The sequence below is a fragment of the Neovison vison genome, chromosome 4 (assembly GCF_020171115.1).
Source record: "Neovison vison isolate M4711 chromosome 4, ASM_NN_V1, whole genome shotgun sequence".
NCBI lineage: Eukaryota > Metazoa > Chordata > Mammalia > Carnivora > Mustelidae > Neogale > Neogale vison.
Window position 1 is genome coordinate 212,057,237 of NC_058094.1, and position 20,716 is coordinate 212,077,952.

General features: G+C 39.8%; 1 protein-coding gene across 3 annotated transcripts in view; it reads left to right on the forward strand.

Annotated features, from left to right (window-relative positions):
- Positions 1-20,716, forward strand: part of EXOC4 (exocyst complex component 4) — a 724,031-nt gene that overhangs the window by 31,020 nt on the left and 672,295 nt on the right. For all 3 annotated transcript variants that reach the window (XR_006384314.1, XM_044246588.1, XM_044246587.1), the window contains exon 3: positions 5,565-5,759. Coding sequence is in view for 2 of the 3 variants with exons in the window: in XM_044246588.1 (XP_044102523.1) it covers positions 5,565-5,759 (195 nt within the window). In the remaining variant the exon portion in view is untranslated. The remainder of the gene's footprint in view (positions 1-5,564; positions 5,760-20,716) is intronic.

Sequence of the window (20,716 nt, forward strand, 5' to 3'; positions counted from 1 at the left end):
GAACAACCATGAAGTTACTAGAAGTCGAAGGAAGCAGAGGAAACTTGTGTTTGAAGAGTGATTTCTATACTTGGGTTTCAATGTGTTGATTTAAATAGCTTTTCGATGGATTTATTGCAGGGACACACAGTAGCAAAAGTTTTCAATCTTAATGATCCTGATAAATTCAGTAGAGTGGAATTAAAATGCTGTAACCACACTGAGAAATAAAAGTTTAGATGTAACTTGGTACTGTTCTCACATTTTAGGTGTTGTTACTCCTTGATAGCTGCAGTGCGGTTTCTTTCTTTCCTGCATAAAAAGTATGTATCAAACTGTAATTTACCTGCAATAAAATACAGTATTTTAGAGTACAGTTCAGTGAGTTCTGGCAAATTTATATATCCTCGAATGTATTCCCATCCACCCCAGAGAGTTCCCTCCTGCTTCCTTGGAGTTAAAATTCTGTGTTCTCCTCCTTATCCCCTAACCCCTCCACATCCTGTACCAAACAACTCCTGATTTAAATCCCATCACTATATGGGGCGCCTGGGTGGCTCAGTCGTTAAGTGTCTGCCTTTGGCTTGGGTCATGATCCCAGGTTCCAGGGATCGAGCCTTGCATCATGCTCTCTGCTTGGCGAGAAGCCTGCTTGTCCCTCTCCCACTCCCCCTGCTTGTGTTTCCTCTCTCGCTGTGTCTTTGTCAGATAAATAAATAAAATCTTAAAAAAATTAAATAAATCCCATCACTATAGATTATTTTTTATTTTTGCGTGTTCTAGAACTTCGGTAGTACTTTTTTGCACCTGGCTTCATTTGTTCATCAAAATGTTTGAAATTCTTCTTATTTCTTCTCTTTTATTGCCGAGTAGTATTCTCCCCTGTCGCCCAAGTTTTAAAATAACATTTCTTCATAACTAGGACTTTCTAATCAAAAAGTTGAAGCCTCAGGGCAATCTAATATTAAAAGTTCTTGTAGCTTCTTACATCTGCGGCTTTGGCTAATAACTTAGTTTAGGGAACAATTTTGGTGATGTACATTTTCCACATAGCCTGATGCCATCTCCCCCACCCCCAAACACAGACACAAGTTCTACCTTCCTTTTCAGTCTCCCTCCATGTAGTAGGCAAAGAGGGGAAGTGAGCTGACTGCATTATATGTATCTTAGTGTAAAATGCCATAATGGTCTTTTTTCCGATGAGAAAGGAGTTTGCTGAGCTTTACTGACACTTAGTAAGTTTATCCCTCCCTCTCTTGCTCAAGAGCCTAGTTGGGTGTTGCATGACATGAAATTTATTTTTACCAATTTCCATAATATCGATTAAAAAAAATCTGAGAATTATAGAACCAAGTTGAGAAGAGTAGAATATTAGAAATCAAAATTTAACAGATTTTTAACTAAGATTTAAGACACAATGGACTTAATAGCTGGAAATCCTAGCCCAGACACCAAGAACTCCAAAGAGGACCTGGGGTGTGCTCGCTTCGGCAGCACATATACAAAGAGGATCTGGGAATGACAGCCTTGAGAAATAGGTTTCGAAAGTCCTTAATAATTGGCATTAAGAGATACACAGTTGTAGGGTATTGAGTAGGGTTCAAGGGTAGAACATGGGAAATATAGTCAACAATATTATAACAACTTTGTATGGTGACAGAGGATGACTGCACTTAATCGTGGTGAGCATTTTATAATGTATATGATTGTCCTATCACTGTGTCGTCCACCTGAAACCAATACTACATGTCAACTATACTTCAATTAAAAATTTAAGAAGTCAAACCCACAAGTGATGACAAAAACGGTACTTCCCCATCTCATCCTTCCCCAGTCCCAACTGCAAAACCTCAAAGGTACTGACTGTTACTCTTAGGGAAATGCTTACAGTAGTCTCAACTTTTCTATTTTAAAGATTTTATTTATTTATTTGACAGAGAGATCCCAAGTAGGCAGAGAAGCAGGCAGGGGCAGGGGGAGCCGGCTCCCTGCTGAGCAGAGAGCCCCATGTGGGGCTGGATCCTGGGGTCCTGAGATCGTGACCTGAGCCGGAGGCCGAGGCTTAACTCACTGAGCCACCCAGGTGCCCCGATTTTTCTATTTTAGACATGGTGTAGGAGCTTCTAGCTATGGAAGATGGGGATTTAGGTCTGCCTCCCACTCTTTTCCCTACCTTACTTCATCTTCTTCCCTCAACCTCTCTCTCTGGTTGTATCCTAGGTTTTGGTTAAATAGATGGTGCTCATTTTCTTAAAACCACATAAATATTTACCTCTAAGCCATCCAGCGCATGGTTTGTGCTTCTACAATTTCGTTGTTGCTGCTTTCCTTGTAATTACTGATTGTTCCTGTTGCCTTTCTTCTGCGTTGGTTTTCCCCTTCCCTGGATCCCCTGTTTGCCATCTTCTGTTTTTCTCTTGTGTTGATGGAGTGTGTTTTTTGCTAGCTTGCTGAGATATCGTGCATATAAGGTTTATTTATTTATTATTTTTTTTTTGAGAGCTTGTATGTCTGAAAATCTCTTTATTCTTTCCTCACACTTGATTGATAGTTTTTCTGGGAAATAATTCTCTCTCAGGATTTTGAAGCTATATTATTCCTTTGTCTTGTAGCTTTTAGTGTTACTGTTGAGAAAAGTCTGATGCATTCTGATTCACAGTTCTTTGTATGGATTTCCTTCCTCTCCCCACCCCCCTTGAAAGCTTTTACGATTGTCTCTTTATCCCGTGTTCTCACATGTCAGGATAATGTGCCCTGGCTTGGGTCTTTTCTCACTCCATTTTCTTGAGCACTTGGTGTGCTTTTTCAATCTAAAAACACGTGTCTTCTGGGACACTTTTTAAAAATTATTTTATTGGTATTTTTCTCCACTCCATTTGTCTCATTTTTCCTCCCCTGGACCTCCTATTTGGCAAGTAGTAGACTTCTTGGATCAATCCCCTCATTTTCTTTTATCTTTTCTCTCTTGTTTTTGTTTTATTCTCTGGAGATTTCCTCAAGGGTAGCTTCTAGCCTTTATATTGGATTTTTTTTCTATCATAGTTTCATTTCCAAGAGTTGTTTTGATTCTCAGTTGTTGTCTTGTTGTCTTTTTTTAATAACATCCTATTCTTGTTTCATTGATGAAGTGCCTTCCCCTGTTTTTCCTAAGGGATCTTAATTACAGTTTTAAAAAATTTTTGTTTCCTGTATAGATGTTTGTCCCATACCACGACCGCCCCCCCCACCACCAAGCACCTTTTCCTTTTTGTTTGTTTTGGTGCCTGACTTTGCATATTCCAGGCTTTCCTTGGCTAACTACCTGAATGGAAGAGGGAGGAGGTACAAGGCTGATAGGGAGCTCAGAGCGTTTTTGTGGGCGTTGTCTAGTGGTGAGTGGGCAGGGACCCAGCGGTTTCCTGGGTGAAACCCCCGATGTCACTAACTCGAGGTCTTTTTGCCTGGTCACCTTTCCCAGGGAGATCCCCACGTTTCCTGTGTTGGGGCTGAAAGTCCAGCTGAGTGTGTTCAGAGCCCTCTGGCCAGAGGCCAAGGGTCTGCAGGGGGCTGAGGGATGTTACTGTTCCATAGGCCCACTTTGATCTTGTTTTTGGGTTTGCTGTCCATTGCCTGACACCCTTCCCTTAGCCCGGATCCTTTCTGATTATCAGGTCATAAACCTTCTATTTGGCCACTGTTTGGCGGGGAGGGCATTTCCCGTTTGTGTGGTTTGATGAGGCTCCAGGGCTCCAAATACGCCTTATGGAAGGTGTGAGCCCTGTATTCCCGCCTTCGGTGCTCTTGGTGCTTCTTGTCCATGGTAGCAAACCGCACTCCATGCTAAGCCTTCCACATTGCTCTCCTCTGCTGAATCACTCACGTTCCAGCCTTCTTGCCAGCTTCAAATGTTTTGTTACCATCTCTTATATGCCATTCCCGCCTCTCTGTTCTCCTTTTTAGGTGCTTTATGCTTAGAAGATTTTTCTTTTTTAATCACTTTGGAAGTGCAGAAGACGGTAATTAGAACTGTCTTCAGTAGATTTTCAAAGGGATCCATGACTCCCCCCAAAGTGAATAATCATTCCATTGTGCTTATCAAGAGAGATTGCAAAATCTTTTTATTTATAAAGTGTTCTTTTTACATTGGAGAGTTTCTTAAAGGTGGGATTTGGTATTACCCTGAAGTTATTGGTGGAATAGAGTGAATGCTTTCTCAGGAAGCATTCTGGTCTTAGCATTCTGTCTTTATGTTTCCCATGTTTGTTGAAGAAATGTTGAAATTTAGTTTCATAATGACCAGAAGCACAATATTTCTGAGTACGTGCACCACCACACCAAATCTCGCAGAAGACAGATTTTCAATAGTCAGAAACATGGTAGACTTTCTAGGGTGGAGGGAATGTCCTGTGTTTGATGGTTTGGATTGTACAGGTGTCTTGAATTAGCTAAAACTAATCAAGTAGTGTACCTGACATGTATTCATAAATCTTACCTAAAATGAAACACAAAATAACTACTCTCTATCTCTCTCTTAAGAAAAAAAAAAAGGTTGGGTGTTGTACCTGGGTAGCTCAGTCGGTTAAGCATCCTACTCTTGATTTTGACTCACGTCATGATCTCAGGGTAGTAAGACTGAGCCCCGCCTTGGGCTCTGTGCTGGGCATGGAGCCTGCTTAAGATTCTTGCTCTCCCTCTCCCTTGCCACACTCCCTGCTTCTTTCTCTCTCTCTCTCAGAAAAACAAAAACAACAAACACTGTAAACAAATACTGAAATCTAATTTAAATAAAAATACATGTGAGGAATGTCAAAAGTATAGGAGAGTAGCTCTGTGAACTGTGGAAGGCCACGATTCTTTTTATTTCTTGTCATAAAAATCGAAAAGTATTAATTATGAATATGAAAATGTGCTCCTCATGTACCTTGTGACTACCCCTCCCACTCCTCCTCCTCCAGTTTTGTTGAGCTGTGCCGTACTGGTCGCCAAACTGCAGATAGACGAGAATGCTTGTGATTGTCTTATTTAATATCTAAAAATCTTTGGTATGTGCTACTTCCTCTTATTTTGAGATTATTTCTAGATGTGTCTACTCTTTTCTGGAAAACGGACTTATTTTCATGTCAGTCGAGATGAATGCGCAGTTCCTTGGCTATAAACTTCCTCTCACTTAGGGATGTAGGATGATCCAGGTGACCTATCAGCTGAATAAGAAACATGCAGAGAAAATGGGTGAGGAATAATAGCATGGACTCTATCAGGCATTCTCTTTTAGATATTTTAACCTCAGTGGGTGGATATTTTAACGTATTTTCAGAGATCTCTTAGTCCTAAGTCCCTTTTTCTAGATTCACTCAGGGGTAGGTTAGGGATTGTTTTCTCATTTCACAGGAGAGCAAAATACACCCAAAGTTGGAGGCCACCCAACCAGGTGAGTCAGTGTCAGAACCAGGATGAGAATTTTGCAAGCCGACCAGCCATGGGGATCAGGGGAGGGGGGATTAGGAACAGTTCCCTTCTAGTGACACTACCGAAGACAACTAAGCAGATTATAGGTTTTGGATGGCAAGACTTGGGACTGACTTGACGTTGACGCTGTTTTCTTGTAGGTGAAAGAGAATCTGCTCTCGTGCAAGATGCTGTTGCACTGCAAGAGGGACGAGCTTCGGAAGCTGTGGATCGAAGGAATTGAACATAAGCATGTCCTGAACCTGCTGGATGAAATTGAGAATATCAAGCAAGTGCCTCAGAAGCTGGAACAATGCATGGCGAGCAAGCACTACCTCAGTGCCACCGACATGCTGGTGAGAGCTCAGTCGCACTGACGGTCGTTCCCGCTAAGCTGGGAGAGCCCTCGCTCTCGTACCCCAAGCGGGGGCTTTCACGTCGCCCGTTACAAACTGCCCTCTTGGGACTCAAGAGCCCTTGCAGTTGAAGCCCGACTGGTTCTCTTCCTAATTCTACTGTTCGAAATAGTAGACAATTATTACCATATTGTCTGCCTTTGGAACCATGGCAAGTCGTATAAGGGTAAAAAAAAAAAATCCAGTACCTTGATCATATTGGCATGGTAATGAGAAGTGATTGAGTTTCAGAGGAAGGTGGTTGATGAATCCCATTGTATTTTATATATTTATTTACTGATTTTTTTTTTTTTTTTTAAAGGAGGCTCCATGCCCATTGTGGAGCTTGAACTCACAACCCTGAGATCAAGAGTTGTGTGCTTTACTGATTGAGCCAGTCAGGTTCCCCTAATGAATCCCATTTTAAAGAATGAAATCTGTATGAGAGACAGCTTTAGGAGATTGCCAAACTTGATGTTCTAAGTTCTTTGAAGGAATTGTTATGTGAGGGCTTTTTTTTTCCCCTTTAAATTGATAAGAAAGAAAATAATACATTGATGAGAAGGAGAATAATTCTGGAGCAATAATTCTGGAAGGGACTTTGTTAAGCAAGAGTACTCCACAGCCTGGCCTTTAGCCTCTGAGTCCATTCTGTTAATATTTTTTTTTTTTAAAGATTTTATTTATTTATTTATTTGACAGAGATCACAAGTAGGCAGAGAGGCAGGCAGAGGGGGAGGGGGAAGCAGGCTCCCTGCTGAGCAGCGAGCCCGATGTGGGGCTTGATCCCAGGACCCCGGGATCATGACCTGAGCCCAAGGCAGCGGCTTAACCCACTGAGCCACCCAGGCGCCCCCCCCATGCCCAATTTTTATTTTAAGAAATTTTTTTTTCTATCCCAGTATCTTATAGAGAATCTCCTATGTCTTCTTTAATCCATTTGGAATCTGTTTCCATATATGGTATGAACTAGGGATCTAATTTTATCTTTTGTATAAATAGCCACATGGCTCGGACCATTTGCTGAATTTTTTTCCTCCTGACTTCTAATGCCATTTTGGTCACAGATCAACTTTTCATGTATGCATGGGTCTGTCCCTGAGCTCCTTGTTTTGTTCAGTTGGTCCTGTTTATTTCAGCACTGAAACCATGCTGTTTTAATTACTATTATTTTATGATCTATCTTGATGATGGCAGGTGGAGACGTTCCCTCACCTTGCTCTTCAGAATTATCTGTGCTATTCTTGGCCTGTTACTCTTCCACATGAATTTTAGTATCAACTTGTCATATTCCTCAAAAAGTGTCATGAGATGGATTCACTCTAAGAATTTCATCTTTGTAATACTGAGTCTTTTCAGTGAATAGGTCTCATTTATTGATTTCTTCATTTATGTTCTATATAATAATAATGCTTAGTAATGTATCGCTTAGAGGTATTAAATATATCATTTTTTGCTATTGCATTTTTTAGAACAGTCGCTTTTTATTAATAACAACTTCCAGTTATTTGTTGCTGATGTAGGGATGTGATAGATGTTGTTTAATTGATCGTATTTCCCTGAACCTAATCCCAATCCTGTCTGCCTGGAAAATGATGATTTATTCTTTAAGGCTTGGCTCAGATTTCATTAGCTCTCTGAATGTCCCAGGTGATTAGATGCTTTTCTCTTAAAAAAAAAAAAATGATATATTGTTTTTATTGTGGTAAGAATAGTTAGCCTGAGTAGATGCTTTTTTTATTTGTATCTGCGTATACTTCTTGTAATACAGTTGCTTTTGTTTGTATGGTATGTCATTGAGGTCAAGGGCTTTATCTTACTTATTTTTGTCTGCCCAGTTCTTAGCATAGTGCGCCTCATCTAGTCAGGGTTCCCAGATCATTGGCCAAATGGGTAACTATGGGAAAGACTTTAATAACATTAAACAGAGAATAGGGGGTTTCCTCTCTAGGGGTACGGTTCTGATTTTTCTCTGGTTTCAGTGTTTGTTTTAACGGCAAGTTTCTCTAGTTTCTAACCTTTCCTTTTTGCAATATTAAAATGAACAGCAAACAATGATTATACTAACCGCTAATATATATTGAGTTTTCATTACGTTCTGGTACTGTTTTAAGTTGGTTACACTTGTTAACATATTTAATTCTTGCAATAACCCTACAAGAGAGAGGCTTCTGATATGATCCCTGTTTTCCAGACGAGATAGTTGCTTTGCATGGTCCTAATGTACAATGACGATTCAACGTGTGCGTAAAAGGTTGGAAATTTCCTTCAATTTGACCTTTTGTATATGAGAGAATAGTATAGTCTGTAATTGCTCTTTCATTGGACTTCCTGTGGAAAAAAAAAATCACATTTCCTTTCCCCACCGTTACGTCGTATTAGAAGTAAAATCTACTTAAGGCACCTCAAGGGTCCAAATGAAAAAAATCTTTGCTTAAAGACATCAGAGGAAAGTGAATACAAAAAGTCCATTCTTTCAAAACTCTCCGATTTCCTTGGATTTGTTTATCAAAAGACTTTGCATTTCCGTTGGAAGGCAGGTGCAGATGGCCAGTAATTTAATCCCTACTCAGGTTCATAAATCCAGAGTAAATAAATCAGTGGCGACCCAGGGCTCCTGTCAGCTCCTGCAATTCCTGCCTCACCCTCACCCTGGTCTGATAGCTGTAGACTTGGCTCCTAGATGGGATATTTATTTCTTCTTTTGATATGATAACCTGAGTATTGCATAAAATAATTAAATTGTCATGACAGGGAATGCCTGCAAATAGGCATGGCCTTTTGTTTCCTTCTTCAAGGTAAACAGCTGCTGTTAGCTTATGAAAAGCTAAAAGTGGTCCAACAAGAAGCCTGTATCCGTCACATTGAAATCAGAGACTTGATTAATATTGTAGCCTGTAGCTTTGTGATATGTACGGTTTAAATTAGACCTTTGCAGTCATTGTGCTGGGTTGATGCAAGCACATTAATGACATAATTTCTGGTTGCTGCATCACATTTCTGCAGTCTGTCCTTTGTATTCCACTCACATTAATTGAAGTAATTTTGCCAGTGAAGCGTGTTTCAAACCTCTGCATTTAAATTGAAATTTTAATTCCCTTATTGTCTTGAAAAGACGGCTGAAGATGCCTTGTTACAGGTTTCATTATCACTCAAAACACTCCAGCTGCTGGTTCTAATGTACAATGACTGATTAATTCTGGGAAGAATTATTAATATAAGAATAACAGCTTCTTCCCAGTGGCACGAGCTAACCAGGAAGGTATTTTATGATAGTTAATATTTTTATGAACTTTTTTAAAAGGAGAATTTATGTGGAAGTCTGCATCAGACTCAAACTGCACAGATGAGCTTTGAAAACCACCTACACCAGTTTGGATTGATCAAGCCACAGAAGACCATTCCTAATTGCGTTCAATCAGTGGAAACTAAGCCAGTGTGAGTGGTTTTGAAGCACTTCAGCTGATAGTCACAGGGCCTGTCGCTAAAGGTTTTCATTTCCAAGTCTTCCTGAGATGGTAGAGATTTTGAATGTCTCTTAAGCATTTATTTACATTTTTAAAAAAAGTCATAGCTGTATAGTGAGATAAGGATTATTATAATAATAACTAATATTTATGTAACTGCCTTCTTCCCAGAGAATCCCAGAGATGCCTTGAGAGAGTGGTGTGGTATGTTCCTTTTGCTGGTGAAAATGTGGCCACAACCAGTACAGAGGGAGTAAGGCAGTAAGGCAACTTAGTTGCATAGTTTTCTAAGCTCCTGTAATAAAAGTATATTTGTCGTATTTTCAGCTCACGAGATCCTTTGCGTTTGTTGGATAAACAATCAAAATTGTGAATGACAGCATGGGTCTTAGTGTGGGTCAGACAGACCTGTGTTTGAATCCCGGCTTTGACTTTTACTAGCTGGATGACTTGGGGCTAATTATTCAATTTGACTTGGCTGAAAGTTGGAGTTGAGAATTACATGTATTCCCGAGGGTAGTGGAAGGGATTAAGTGAGATACTAAGCTATTTATGTAAAGTCCATACTGTATATACAGTAAGCGGTTAGAAAGTTGTTTATAATGAATTGATTAATTGATACTGTAAGAAGGATATAGTGATTGCTCCCTTGTTACAATTTCAAAAACTGGTTGGAGGTAGACTTCTTTTGAGCTGATAGAGTTGAAGTAGGCTCTCTAGGTTAAGCATTATTGATTCCTTCTTCCCTCAAATGGACACTTCTCTGAATGAAAGACTACCCTACACTGTATACAAAGGAGTTCCTGCTGGCACAGAGAAGATTTTCCTCCAAAAACAAATCTAGTCTGACTTAACACATGCACAGAAGGGTGATCAGGACCCTGAAGTTCTTTGCCATCTATTTAGGATTTGACATGGACAAATTTCAGATTCTCTGTATCACCTTTTTGGCCCACTTTGAGTATATGTTCACAGTTCATAGTATCTGCTATCTCATCATAAGCAACACAGTTCAGTCAACGATCTAGGAGCAGTTTGTTGTAAAATCTACTCTTAGGTAACTAAATGTGGTTTTCTGCTAGTATTGTAATTGGGTATAAGCCAGTTCAGTATTGGAGGGTGCTTATCAATAGTGTTGATTTTAGTGTTACAAAGTAGTTGCTGTTAAGCTATTCTTTCTGTCAGTGCTTAGGTGGCAGGACCGGTGGAGCAGTGAGATTGTTCCTTCTGCTGCCGTTAAAACTGTGTCATTAGCAAATAGATGAATTCTTTTCTCAGACTCTGGGCAGGGAAGGGGTGATCATGCATCCACTATCAAATGATTAATGTACAAGTAAGAGAAAGGGGGCCAAAGTGCACATCCCTTTCATCTGGTTTGAGAGTTTCTAAGATCTCACAGGACTGTTCTTTCTCATTATGATGTGGGAATGGTATTGAGGTGAAAGCTCTATAAATATCGAGAGCTGGAACATTCCAGTGAACTTATTGGACCTAACCTGAAAGTGGTAAGTGACTGCAAAAATGTTTCAATATTCCATATAGATTTCTCTACACGTGATAAAAAATATATCCATGGTCAATAAGGAAATAAATACCATTAAGCCCGTCTGTTCCTAGTATAGTATATTGATTTGAAAGACCAATGCTGATATTCTATACTAATAACAGGGAAGAATTGGGCACTTTTTTTTTTTTTTTAAGATTTTATTTATTTGAGAGAGAGAGAGATGGAAGGGGGGAGGGTCCGAGGAAGAAGCAGACTCCCTGCTCAGCAGGGAGCCCGATGTGGGCCTCCATCCTGGACTCCAGGATCATGACCTGATCTGAAGGCAGTCGCTTAACCAACTGAGCCACTCAGGTGTCCCAATCACATGTTTTGATAGACTTACAAAGAATGGGATGATGCCATTGTTGGTCACTTGCGGTGTTGGTATACATATCTGAATGTGGCCTTAACCTTGAAAGAGCTTAGATGCTAATAAGGAGAGACACATGAACAAGTAGAGTCTCGTGTCATGATGAGCACGACAAGAAATGGGGACCAGGAATATTGGGGGTGGGGTGGGATAATATGGCTGGCAGTTGTAGCTGCTTTGAGCTGTATTTGAGATGACCCCTTCATTCCCTCAAACACCTATATCCAGTCTTTTTCCAAAAAGGTTTAGGAAAAGCCGAAAATAAAGTTATTAAGCAAGAAACCTTAGTGTTTGTCTAAAATTAAATGAGTAACCTTAGTGTGGCAGCTTCCTTTTTCTCCTGGAGAGTAAAAGTACAGGGCTTGTAAACTATTTTTGTTGGTGCTCAATGCTCTTTTTATTTATATTTGGTTTTTGAAGGCTAGGGTTTCTTTTTCTTTCTTTCTTTCTTTCTTTTTTTTTTTTTTTTAAGATTTTATATATATTTATTTGACAGAGACCACAAGTAGGCAGAGAGGCAGGCCGAGAGAGAGAGGAAGGGAAGCAGGCTCCCTGCTGAGCAGAGAGACCCATGCTGATGCTGGGCTTAATCCCAGGACACTGAGATCAGGACCTGAGCTGAAGGCAGAGACTTAACCCATTGAGCCACCCAGGCACCCCTGCCTGTTTTATTTTAAAGCACATAGAAATTCTGTTAGATTGTACTAAACCTCATAAGATTCACCAGTTTTCAGTTGGCTTGCTTGGCTGTAGGGCAGTGATTCCCAAAGTCTGTGCATTAGGGACTCCTTCAAGAATTCTAAAGCCCTAAAGTCACAGCCTACACTGATGACATTGATGTCTCTGGCAGTTGGATACTAAGTTCAGTAATTTAATGCTCTTCAAGTGATTCCAATGTACAGATAAATTTGGGGCTGTAGATTTAGGGTATAGCCTATCTATGCTATGCAGCAGAGAAAAACTAATTGTTCTTGACTTCATTTAACACCAGCTCTAAGGAATTAGAAGCCACGTATTTGCATACAACAGACATCAGACTGTGATTGATACTCACATTTATATAGAAATGTTGTAGTTTCAAGTTGCTTTGTTACCATCCTCTGTTGCGGATTTTGGATAGAGCTGATGGAGTATTTGGCTCTTATCTAGTATTACAGCCTGATGATTTGGTCAGTAGGAGCGTTGGTGAATGGTTAAATCAGGTGCGCTCTGGGTTTGGGTTGACTTGAACTCTAGGGCTCTCCTTGGTGCTCTAATTCCTGCATTTCTTTTCTTTTCTTTTCTTTTTTTTTTTTTTAAAGATTTTATTTATTTATTTGACAGAGAGAAATCACAAGTAGATGGAGAGGCAGGCAGAGAGTGAGAGAGGGAAGCAGGCTCCCTGCTGAGCAGAGAGCCCGATGTGGGACTCGATCCCAGGACTCTGAGATCATGACCTGAGCCGAAGGCAGCGGCTTAACCCACTGAGCCACTCAGGCGCCCTAATTCCTGCATTTCTTACTGTGGTTTCTTATCTGACCTCGCTGGGATTTCATGGGTTGAGATTGGGGCACAAAATTGACTTATTGACAAGTGGTGGCTAGGTACATTGTGGTGTAGTGCAAAGAAAATGGATTTAGAAGCCAGATGTTGTTAATTCTAGCCCAACATCTCACCCAGACAAATCGCTTTCTCTCTGTTTTGTAGTATTCTCTTCTGTAGAGTCAATATATACATACCCTGCCTAGATTATAGAATGGCTGTGAGAATAAAAATGCAATTTTTTAAGAGTACAGTGCTTTGTAAAACATAAAATAATATACACTTTTAAAAAAGTATAAGTAGCATCATTACCCTCACTCAGTGCCAGGTAAGAGAAAAAGCAGTCATCTGGGACGTGTTTATACTGAGCAGCCTTTCTCTCCTGGAGCTACCATCACTGATACATACATGTTGTTTTAATCAGATGTGTGCACACACATTTATACACTTTAGTCTGTAGGAGGTATAAACTCAGGCAAGAATAATACACGAGTCCTTTGCTGACCTCCTCTGTCACTATTCTGGATTTCAGACTCATATATGGACTTACTTGGACAGGTTTATGATTGGTCAAGATGTGGCCAGATGGGGACCCTATAATTCTGTGGCCAGATGGGAACCCTATAAATGTATAAATTGCTGCAGGTGACGACACGTGTTGTTGATGGGAGCACTCTGTCAACTTGACAATGATCTAAGAAGGCAGATTGGTAACTTTTGCTTGGCTTGACAAGATAGGAGGAGCTTATTGGAGTCCGTTTTCTTTTCGATTCACCCCAGTACTGATGACTTCTTGTTCCTAGCTCTGAAAATGCAAAAAATAATATTCCTTTCATGTTCCTTTGTGGTATTTTAATAGTTGATGTTAGTAAAGAGCTGTGTAAGTGTAGATCATTTCTTTTTTTTTGTTCATTAATTTTTTTTTAAATTTCTTTTCAGTGTAACAGAATTCATTGTTTATGCACCACACCCAGTGCTCCATGCAATCTGTGCCCTCCATAATACCCACCACCTGGCTCCCCCAACTTCCCACCCCCTGCCCCTTCAAAACCCTCAGATTGTTTTTCAGAGTCCATAGTCTCTCATGGTTCATCTCCCCTTCCAATTTCCCTCAACTCCCTTCTCTCCATCTCCCTATGTCCTCCATGTTATTTGTTATGCTCCACAAATAAGTGAAACCATATGATAATTGACTCTCTCTGCTTGACTTATTTCACTCAGCATAATCTCTTCCAGTCCCGTCCATGTTGCTACAAAAGTTGGGTATTCATCCTTTCTGATGGAGGCATAATACTCCATAGTGTATATGGACCACATCTTCCTTATCCATTCATCCATTGAAGGGCATCTTGATTCTTTGCAGTTTGGCGACCGTGGCCATTGCTGCTATAAACATTGGGGTACAGATGGCCCTTCTTTTCACAACATTTGTATCTTTGGGGTAAATACCCAGTAGTGCAATGGCAGGCTCATAGGGAAGCTCTATTTTTGATTTCTTAAGGAATCTCCACACTGTTCTCCAAAATGGCTGCACCAACTTGCATTCCCACCAACAGTGTAAGAGGGTTCCCCTTTCTCCACATCCTCTCCAACACACGTTGTTTCCTGTCTTGCTAATTTTGACCATTCTAACTGGTGCAAGGTGGTATCTCAATGTTGTTTTAATTTGAATCTCCCTGAGGGCTAGTGATGATGAACATTTTTTCATGTGTCTGATAGCCATTTATTTGTATGTCTTCATTGGAGAAGTGTCTGTTCATGTCTTCTGCCCATTTTTTGACATGATTATCTGTTTTGTGTGTGTTGAGTTTGAGCAGTTCTTTATAGATCCTGGGTATCAACCTTTTGTCTGTACTGTCATTTGCAAATATCTTCTCCCATTCCGTGGGTTGCCTCTTTGTTTTGTTGACTGTTTCTTTTGCTGTGCAGAAGCTTTGGATCTTGATGAAGTCCCGAAAGTTCATTTTTGCTTTTGTTTCCTTTGTCTTTGGAGACATATCTTGAAAGAAGTTGCTGTGGCTGATATCGAAGAGGTTACTGCCTATGTTCTCCTCTAGGATTCTGAGGGATTCCTGTCTCATGTTGAGGTCTTTTATCCATTTTGAGTTTATCTTTGTGTAGGGTGTAAGAGAACGGTCGAGTTTCATTCTTCTACATATAGCTGTCCAGTTTTCCCAGCACCATTTATTGAAGAGATTGTCTTTTTTCCACTGCATATTTTTTCCAGTGCAGAGCATTTCTAATGGATTTGGGGGTCTTGGAGAGTGGGGAAAATTGTCCTGATTTAAGTGTGAGCCTGCAGTGACTCTCAGAGACCTGCTTTGCCAACTCTGTAACTGTTTCTTGTCCCAGAATGACAAATATGATATAGAAAGTAAGTGACTTTGGAACATTTGTCAAATGAGGATATCTTACCTAGTGGTCTTTTCTCTTGTATTTTGGAATAGAAACCTAGGATTTAATGCTGTCTTTATGGAACACTGATGGGCATTGAGAATTGGAGGAACCATAGGGACCCTAAGTTTAGGAACAGTGACGGATTTTTGTTTGTGTGATCTTTTCCATAAGCAGTTAAAATTCTTAACTGTCTCTTAAGGTGTGAGGTATTGTTTAATTTCATCAGAAAGTATTTGTGAACTGATCCATTATAAGTCCATTTAGAACAAATAAGGCTCTTAATTTGGCATTATGTATTAGAAGCTCTAAATAAGTATATTATTTTGGACTTGGAATTCTACTTCTAGAATGTTAAGGAAAGAGTTAAGAATTTTAATTATATGATAATTATCCTTGTATACAATTTTTATCACAGGAAGATATGTGAAAATAAGAGAATAGCAATTATCTAGTATGGGGAAATAGTTTAAATCATTTGTGGAATATTCATTTTATGTGTATGAATGCTAAAAATATATTGGCTAATGGTCACATGTTTCCAATATATGGCCAAATGGAAAAAGCACATTTAAAAACAACAATAGGGGCGCCCGGGTGGCTCAGTGGGTTAAAGCCACTGCCTTCGGCTCGGGTCATGATCTCAGGATCCTGGGATCGAGCCCCACATCGGGCTCTCTGCTCAGCGGGGAGCCTGCTTCCCCCTCTCTCTCTGCCTGCCTTTCTGCCTACTTGTGATCTCTCTCTGTCAAATAAAAAAAAAAAACCTAAAAAAAAAAACTTTAAAAACAACAATACTTTTTAAAAGCTTTGTGTGGAAAAACACTTAGAAAGAATCAGATTAAAATACATGTTATCTGATTCGTGAGAATGTGGACCATCTTTTTCCTTTGTGATTTTTGTGGTTTTCAAGTTGTCTTGATTATGTATTTTTATAATTTGGAAGAAAAACAAAGGTTAAGAAACATTTCTGGGCCTTTTTTTTTTTTAAACCTGTGAAATTAGGGTGGGACCCTAAAGCTGTCCTGACAGCCTTTGAAGGTTTCTTACAATAGAAAATACCGCCTTTCATTTCTCAGATACTGTCCTTCCGTGAGGCTTGGACTGATGGATTATCTTAGAAGAGCTGCCACCCCTATGTTACAAGAGGCAAAAAGAAAAAGCAAAGATTTTTACTGAAGTTATGGGAATTATTTGTGGTGGAACGCCCTGATGTTTAGGGGGAAAAAAACCCCAAAACCAAAAAGAGGGGGGAAGGCCCAAAGAAGACTTAAATAGCTTAGTCACATGGTATGCTTTGAGAACAAGCCTGTGTCTCGCAGTAGCGGTGGGTTGAGCTCCGTGGTGAAACCTGCGGTCCCATTTGATCTCTCCTCAGTTTTGTTTTCTGAGATAGATTTGAAGATACTTGAAAGAAGAAAGCCACAAGAAAAAGTGCTTTTCTTTGACAGCGCTTTATCTTGCAGGCCCCCTCCGTTCGTTCACTTATCAATAACTTCATCTCATTTGCTTTATCCTGTAAATTCCATTAACTCCCCGCCAGTCTATTGCATTAAGCCTTTACTACCTAATACCGCCTCATTTACATTGACACATGCTTGACCTCAGCCCTTCTCCTCTCTTTGCTAATGCACCAACAAGCTGGGATGCCTCTCTGGAGCATTATCATTTGGTTGTTAGCACAACTAATAACAACCCTTCATTTGAACTGATGAAGGTTTATTAAATAAAAACATGTAATAGCCGTGGCAGTAATGAAAGGAGAATGGAAGGAGACGACAGCATCCTGTTTTTAATGGTGAGAGCATGCTGAGTCTGCATTATAGGTATTGGGTTTCCAGAGGGAGCACGGGCACCTCAATGGGGCTGATCGATACTCTGTTAGCCAACTGACTTTAAGAATGGGCACTTTTGACTGCCGGATTTGATCACTGTGGATTGGCTGCGGCTGGCGATAGGGTGGAAAAAAGTGTTCTTGCTGCAGGCCCTTGGCCTTGCCCTGTGATGCCACTTTCTTGGGAAGTCTTTTGTTAAGTTCCAAGCTGTTAATCGCCCAGAGGCCTGCAGTCAGTAACAAAACAGAGCCATAGGAAGCCAGATCTTCTCCACGAAAGCTGGGATCCAGGCTTCTGTTTTTCCTACAGATCCCCTAAGATTCCCCTAAACCTCCACTACAGCCCTGGGCCTTGAATGGAGTCCCTCAGTTTGCTTTGTATGCCGATGCTCTGCCTCCCGCCTTCCTTCTCCTCCCCCTTCCCCAGCCTTTTAGTATGAAGAGCAGACTAAGCCGTCCTCTGCGTGTGTCCCCTGTCATGGCTGCTGTCCCATTACAAACACAGGTCGAATGGAGGTTGCTTTAAGTTTACGTTTAACAGGATTTTGTGGATTTATGTGGTTTTATGCTAAAATACACACACACACACACACACACACACACACACACTTGTTAAATTTTTCGTAGATTCTGTGATGTGATTAAATACATAGGTTCTATTATTATAAGGCCACAGTGTTCTCCAAACAGCACTGTGCTGTCCTAGATGCATCAAAGCTTTTAGATCTCCTAAAATGAATAGATTAAACCATATAAAACAGCCAATACTGGGTCATTTTTTACTTGTAAAAACAGTTTGCTGTGGTTCAAATTTCAAACCAATGCGTGAAAGATAATTGTGTTTTTGTTTTGGCGAGGTTTCAAGCTGCATTTAGTTGTTGTTAGGATTTTTTTTTTTTTTTTTTTTTTTGTTTGTTTTTGGTTTTTGGTTTTTTCAAAATTCCTGTCTGATAGAGAGCTAAATTTCTGCTTTGGGCAATGTGGTGTAGCCAAACAGAAATGTTTGGTGAGTGATTGATCTGGGATTCCTGGTGGCAAACATCTTCAGAGCTTGTGTCGTGTGGGTATGGCTCATTCTGCAATCAGAGGGAGACTTCTTGTGTCCATTTAGGACTCCCTGAGCCGGACAGTGTACGGAGACTTCCGGCCGGACGGCTGTCTTGGTGGATAGTGAGGGATAGGGCCTGAAGTCACCAGAATTTGTCTTCTAGCCATTTGGGAGCCCGGGTGGCAGTTGCCATGTGACCTGGGCTCAACGTCAGTGTCTGAGTTCAGGGCTCGCTTCTGGTATTCTTAGTTGAGACTCTTGCAAAAGTTTAACTTGTGTTGTCTTACTTACTTACCTAAGTATAAGAAGGGAGAAGGTATCCGTTCTCTGGAATAGCCTAATTTCTTATCTTTTTACTGTTACTGCATCTGTAAGTTGAAACAAGGCAACATTTTCAGAATAGGGTCATGTCGTTTCCCTAGAAAAACACTTCCTTAAGGGAGACCTACAGACCTACTGAAAAGTGATAAAACATTTTGGAACCATGTAATTATCGGAGTCCTGAAGGAAACACTTGTTTTGGACTCAGCAGTAGGAACACATTTGCCTTCTTTAGGGGAACGTGATTGCCAAAATAAGCATTTTCCTTAGCTAGCAGATGGTTTAGTTAGTTACTAATGTTCCTTACCATTGTGTCTCTCCCCTCCCCCAACTAAAATAATAATAATAATAATAATAATAAAAGACAAGTAATTTGGTCATTTGATTGCCGGATCGATCTTTTCTATTATCTCTTTTCTAGTATCTCTTCAATGAAACAGCTGTTGAGAATGGCCAACTTTGGTGTTCCTCCAAAACATTTTGATTGATCTATGTTAAAGCATAAAACTAGATCTTTTTACCTAATCAACTTGGATGAGATTAGCAGAAGACAGACACTTAACTGTGAAACACTTAACTGTGAAATAATAATTTCATACTTTAAAATGAAATTGAGAAATAGATATTTGGTAAAGAAAATTTAAGGGTGCTATAGTTCTTAATCAGGAAGATGGCCTTTGTTGTAAACTTAGCTCTCAGCTCAAGGTGAACTTTTTTTGAAATACCAGACCATTCCTAATTATGTGCATTTTAACTGTACTTTAGTTAAGTTGGTTACTTAGTTGTGGAAATATTTTTAGGGATTTCCGTTTTCTTCAGTGGATACATTTTTAGTAGCAAAACATGCTGTTCAATATTATGTATTAAAACATTTTGAAAATGCTAGCTTATTTTCATAATCCTAAAGGAAATGTTTTTCAAGGAAATGTTTTTCAAGTCTAGAATGGAGTTCTGTTCTTTAAGAAGTTTCCAGCTGTGGTGAGTAGAATACTGATGTTCAATTGAGTAGTAATTAGAATTGTATGAAAACAATCCCTACTTGTAGTATCTCCCCCAACCCCCTAATTTTATTTTTGAAAATGTGTAAGAAAACTTCCAAATCATTTAATTGGCTCATTTTATACTAATCTACCTTTAAGAGATGGTGTGGCCTATCTGAGAATTCTGGAAGGTCATACTAGAGTCATTTGGGGCATGAGTGTATGTTATTCCTCTGTGGGAGAGGTGTAGGCAGTATTTACCAATAACCTCCTATATTGTTGTCTATTTGATTTTTCACCTGGTATGTCTCCTGTAATAATACATATTTGATGTTGTATGTTACACGTAAAAACCCAGTTTTAATAATTTTTCATAGCATTTCACCTGTAAGACCATTTTAGACCATTTTGTTGCTGTCCACTTTAATCCAACTGCATCTGTTGAATTCTTGTTCATGTTTCATCAGTGGTATTTAAAAATGCTCCGTAGACATTAAATTTGGAAAACAGTGAAATGATTCATAAAACGACCACATTAGAAAAAAACAGAACAACTCGTTAGTTGTATTTTTACCAACAGTTGGGTGGCTATTTAATGATTTTTTTTTTTAAGGCTTTATCTATAAGTAATCTCTATGTCCTGTGTGGGGCTTGAACTTAGGATCCTGAGATCGAGTTGCATGCTCTACCAACTGAACCTGCCAGGCACCCCAAGGATATTTAATGATTTCTAATAAAGCCTAAATGTTAGTAAATGCCTGGAAACCAGGTCCCCTCCTCCCCACTACTCTCCCCCCGCCCCAAACACACAACAGTGTGACCATCAGTGGTAGCTGGTCGAGTTAACTCTTTTCTGCTTCACCAAGGTTTGCTTATGTGTAAGCTTTATGGTATGAGCTGCTTGAAACCAGGTAATTGTCCGGTTTCTATAAACTGATGTTCTAGATATCATATGTTGCACTGACAGCTATTTTATTTTTTTAAAGATTTTATTTTTTAAGTGATCCCTACACCCAGTGGGGGGCTGGAACTCACAACCCCGACATCGAGGGTCACATGCTCCACTGACCGAGCCGGCCAGGCGCGCCACATTTTAAACATTTTGATGTGTACAGGCAGTGGCATTAAGAACATTTACACTGTGCGGCATCTCTACCGTCCAGCTCTGGAACTTTCTCATCTTCCCAAATTGCAGCTCTGTACCCATGAAACAATAACACCTCTTTTCCCCCCAGCTTCCCGAAACCACTTTTCTACTTTCTGTCTCTATGAATTTGCCTCTTCTAGGTACATCATATAAGTGGAATCACGCAGTATTTTTACTTTTGTGTCTGGCTTATTTCACTGAGCAGAATGTTTTCAAATTCCACCCATGTTGTAACATATTGGTACCACTTTTTAAAAAAAATTTTAATTTAAGTTCAATTTAACTAATGT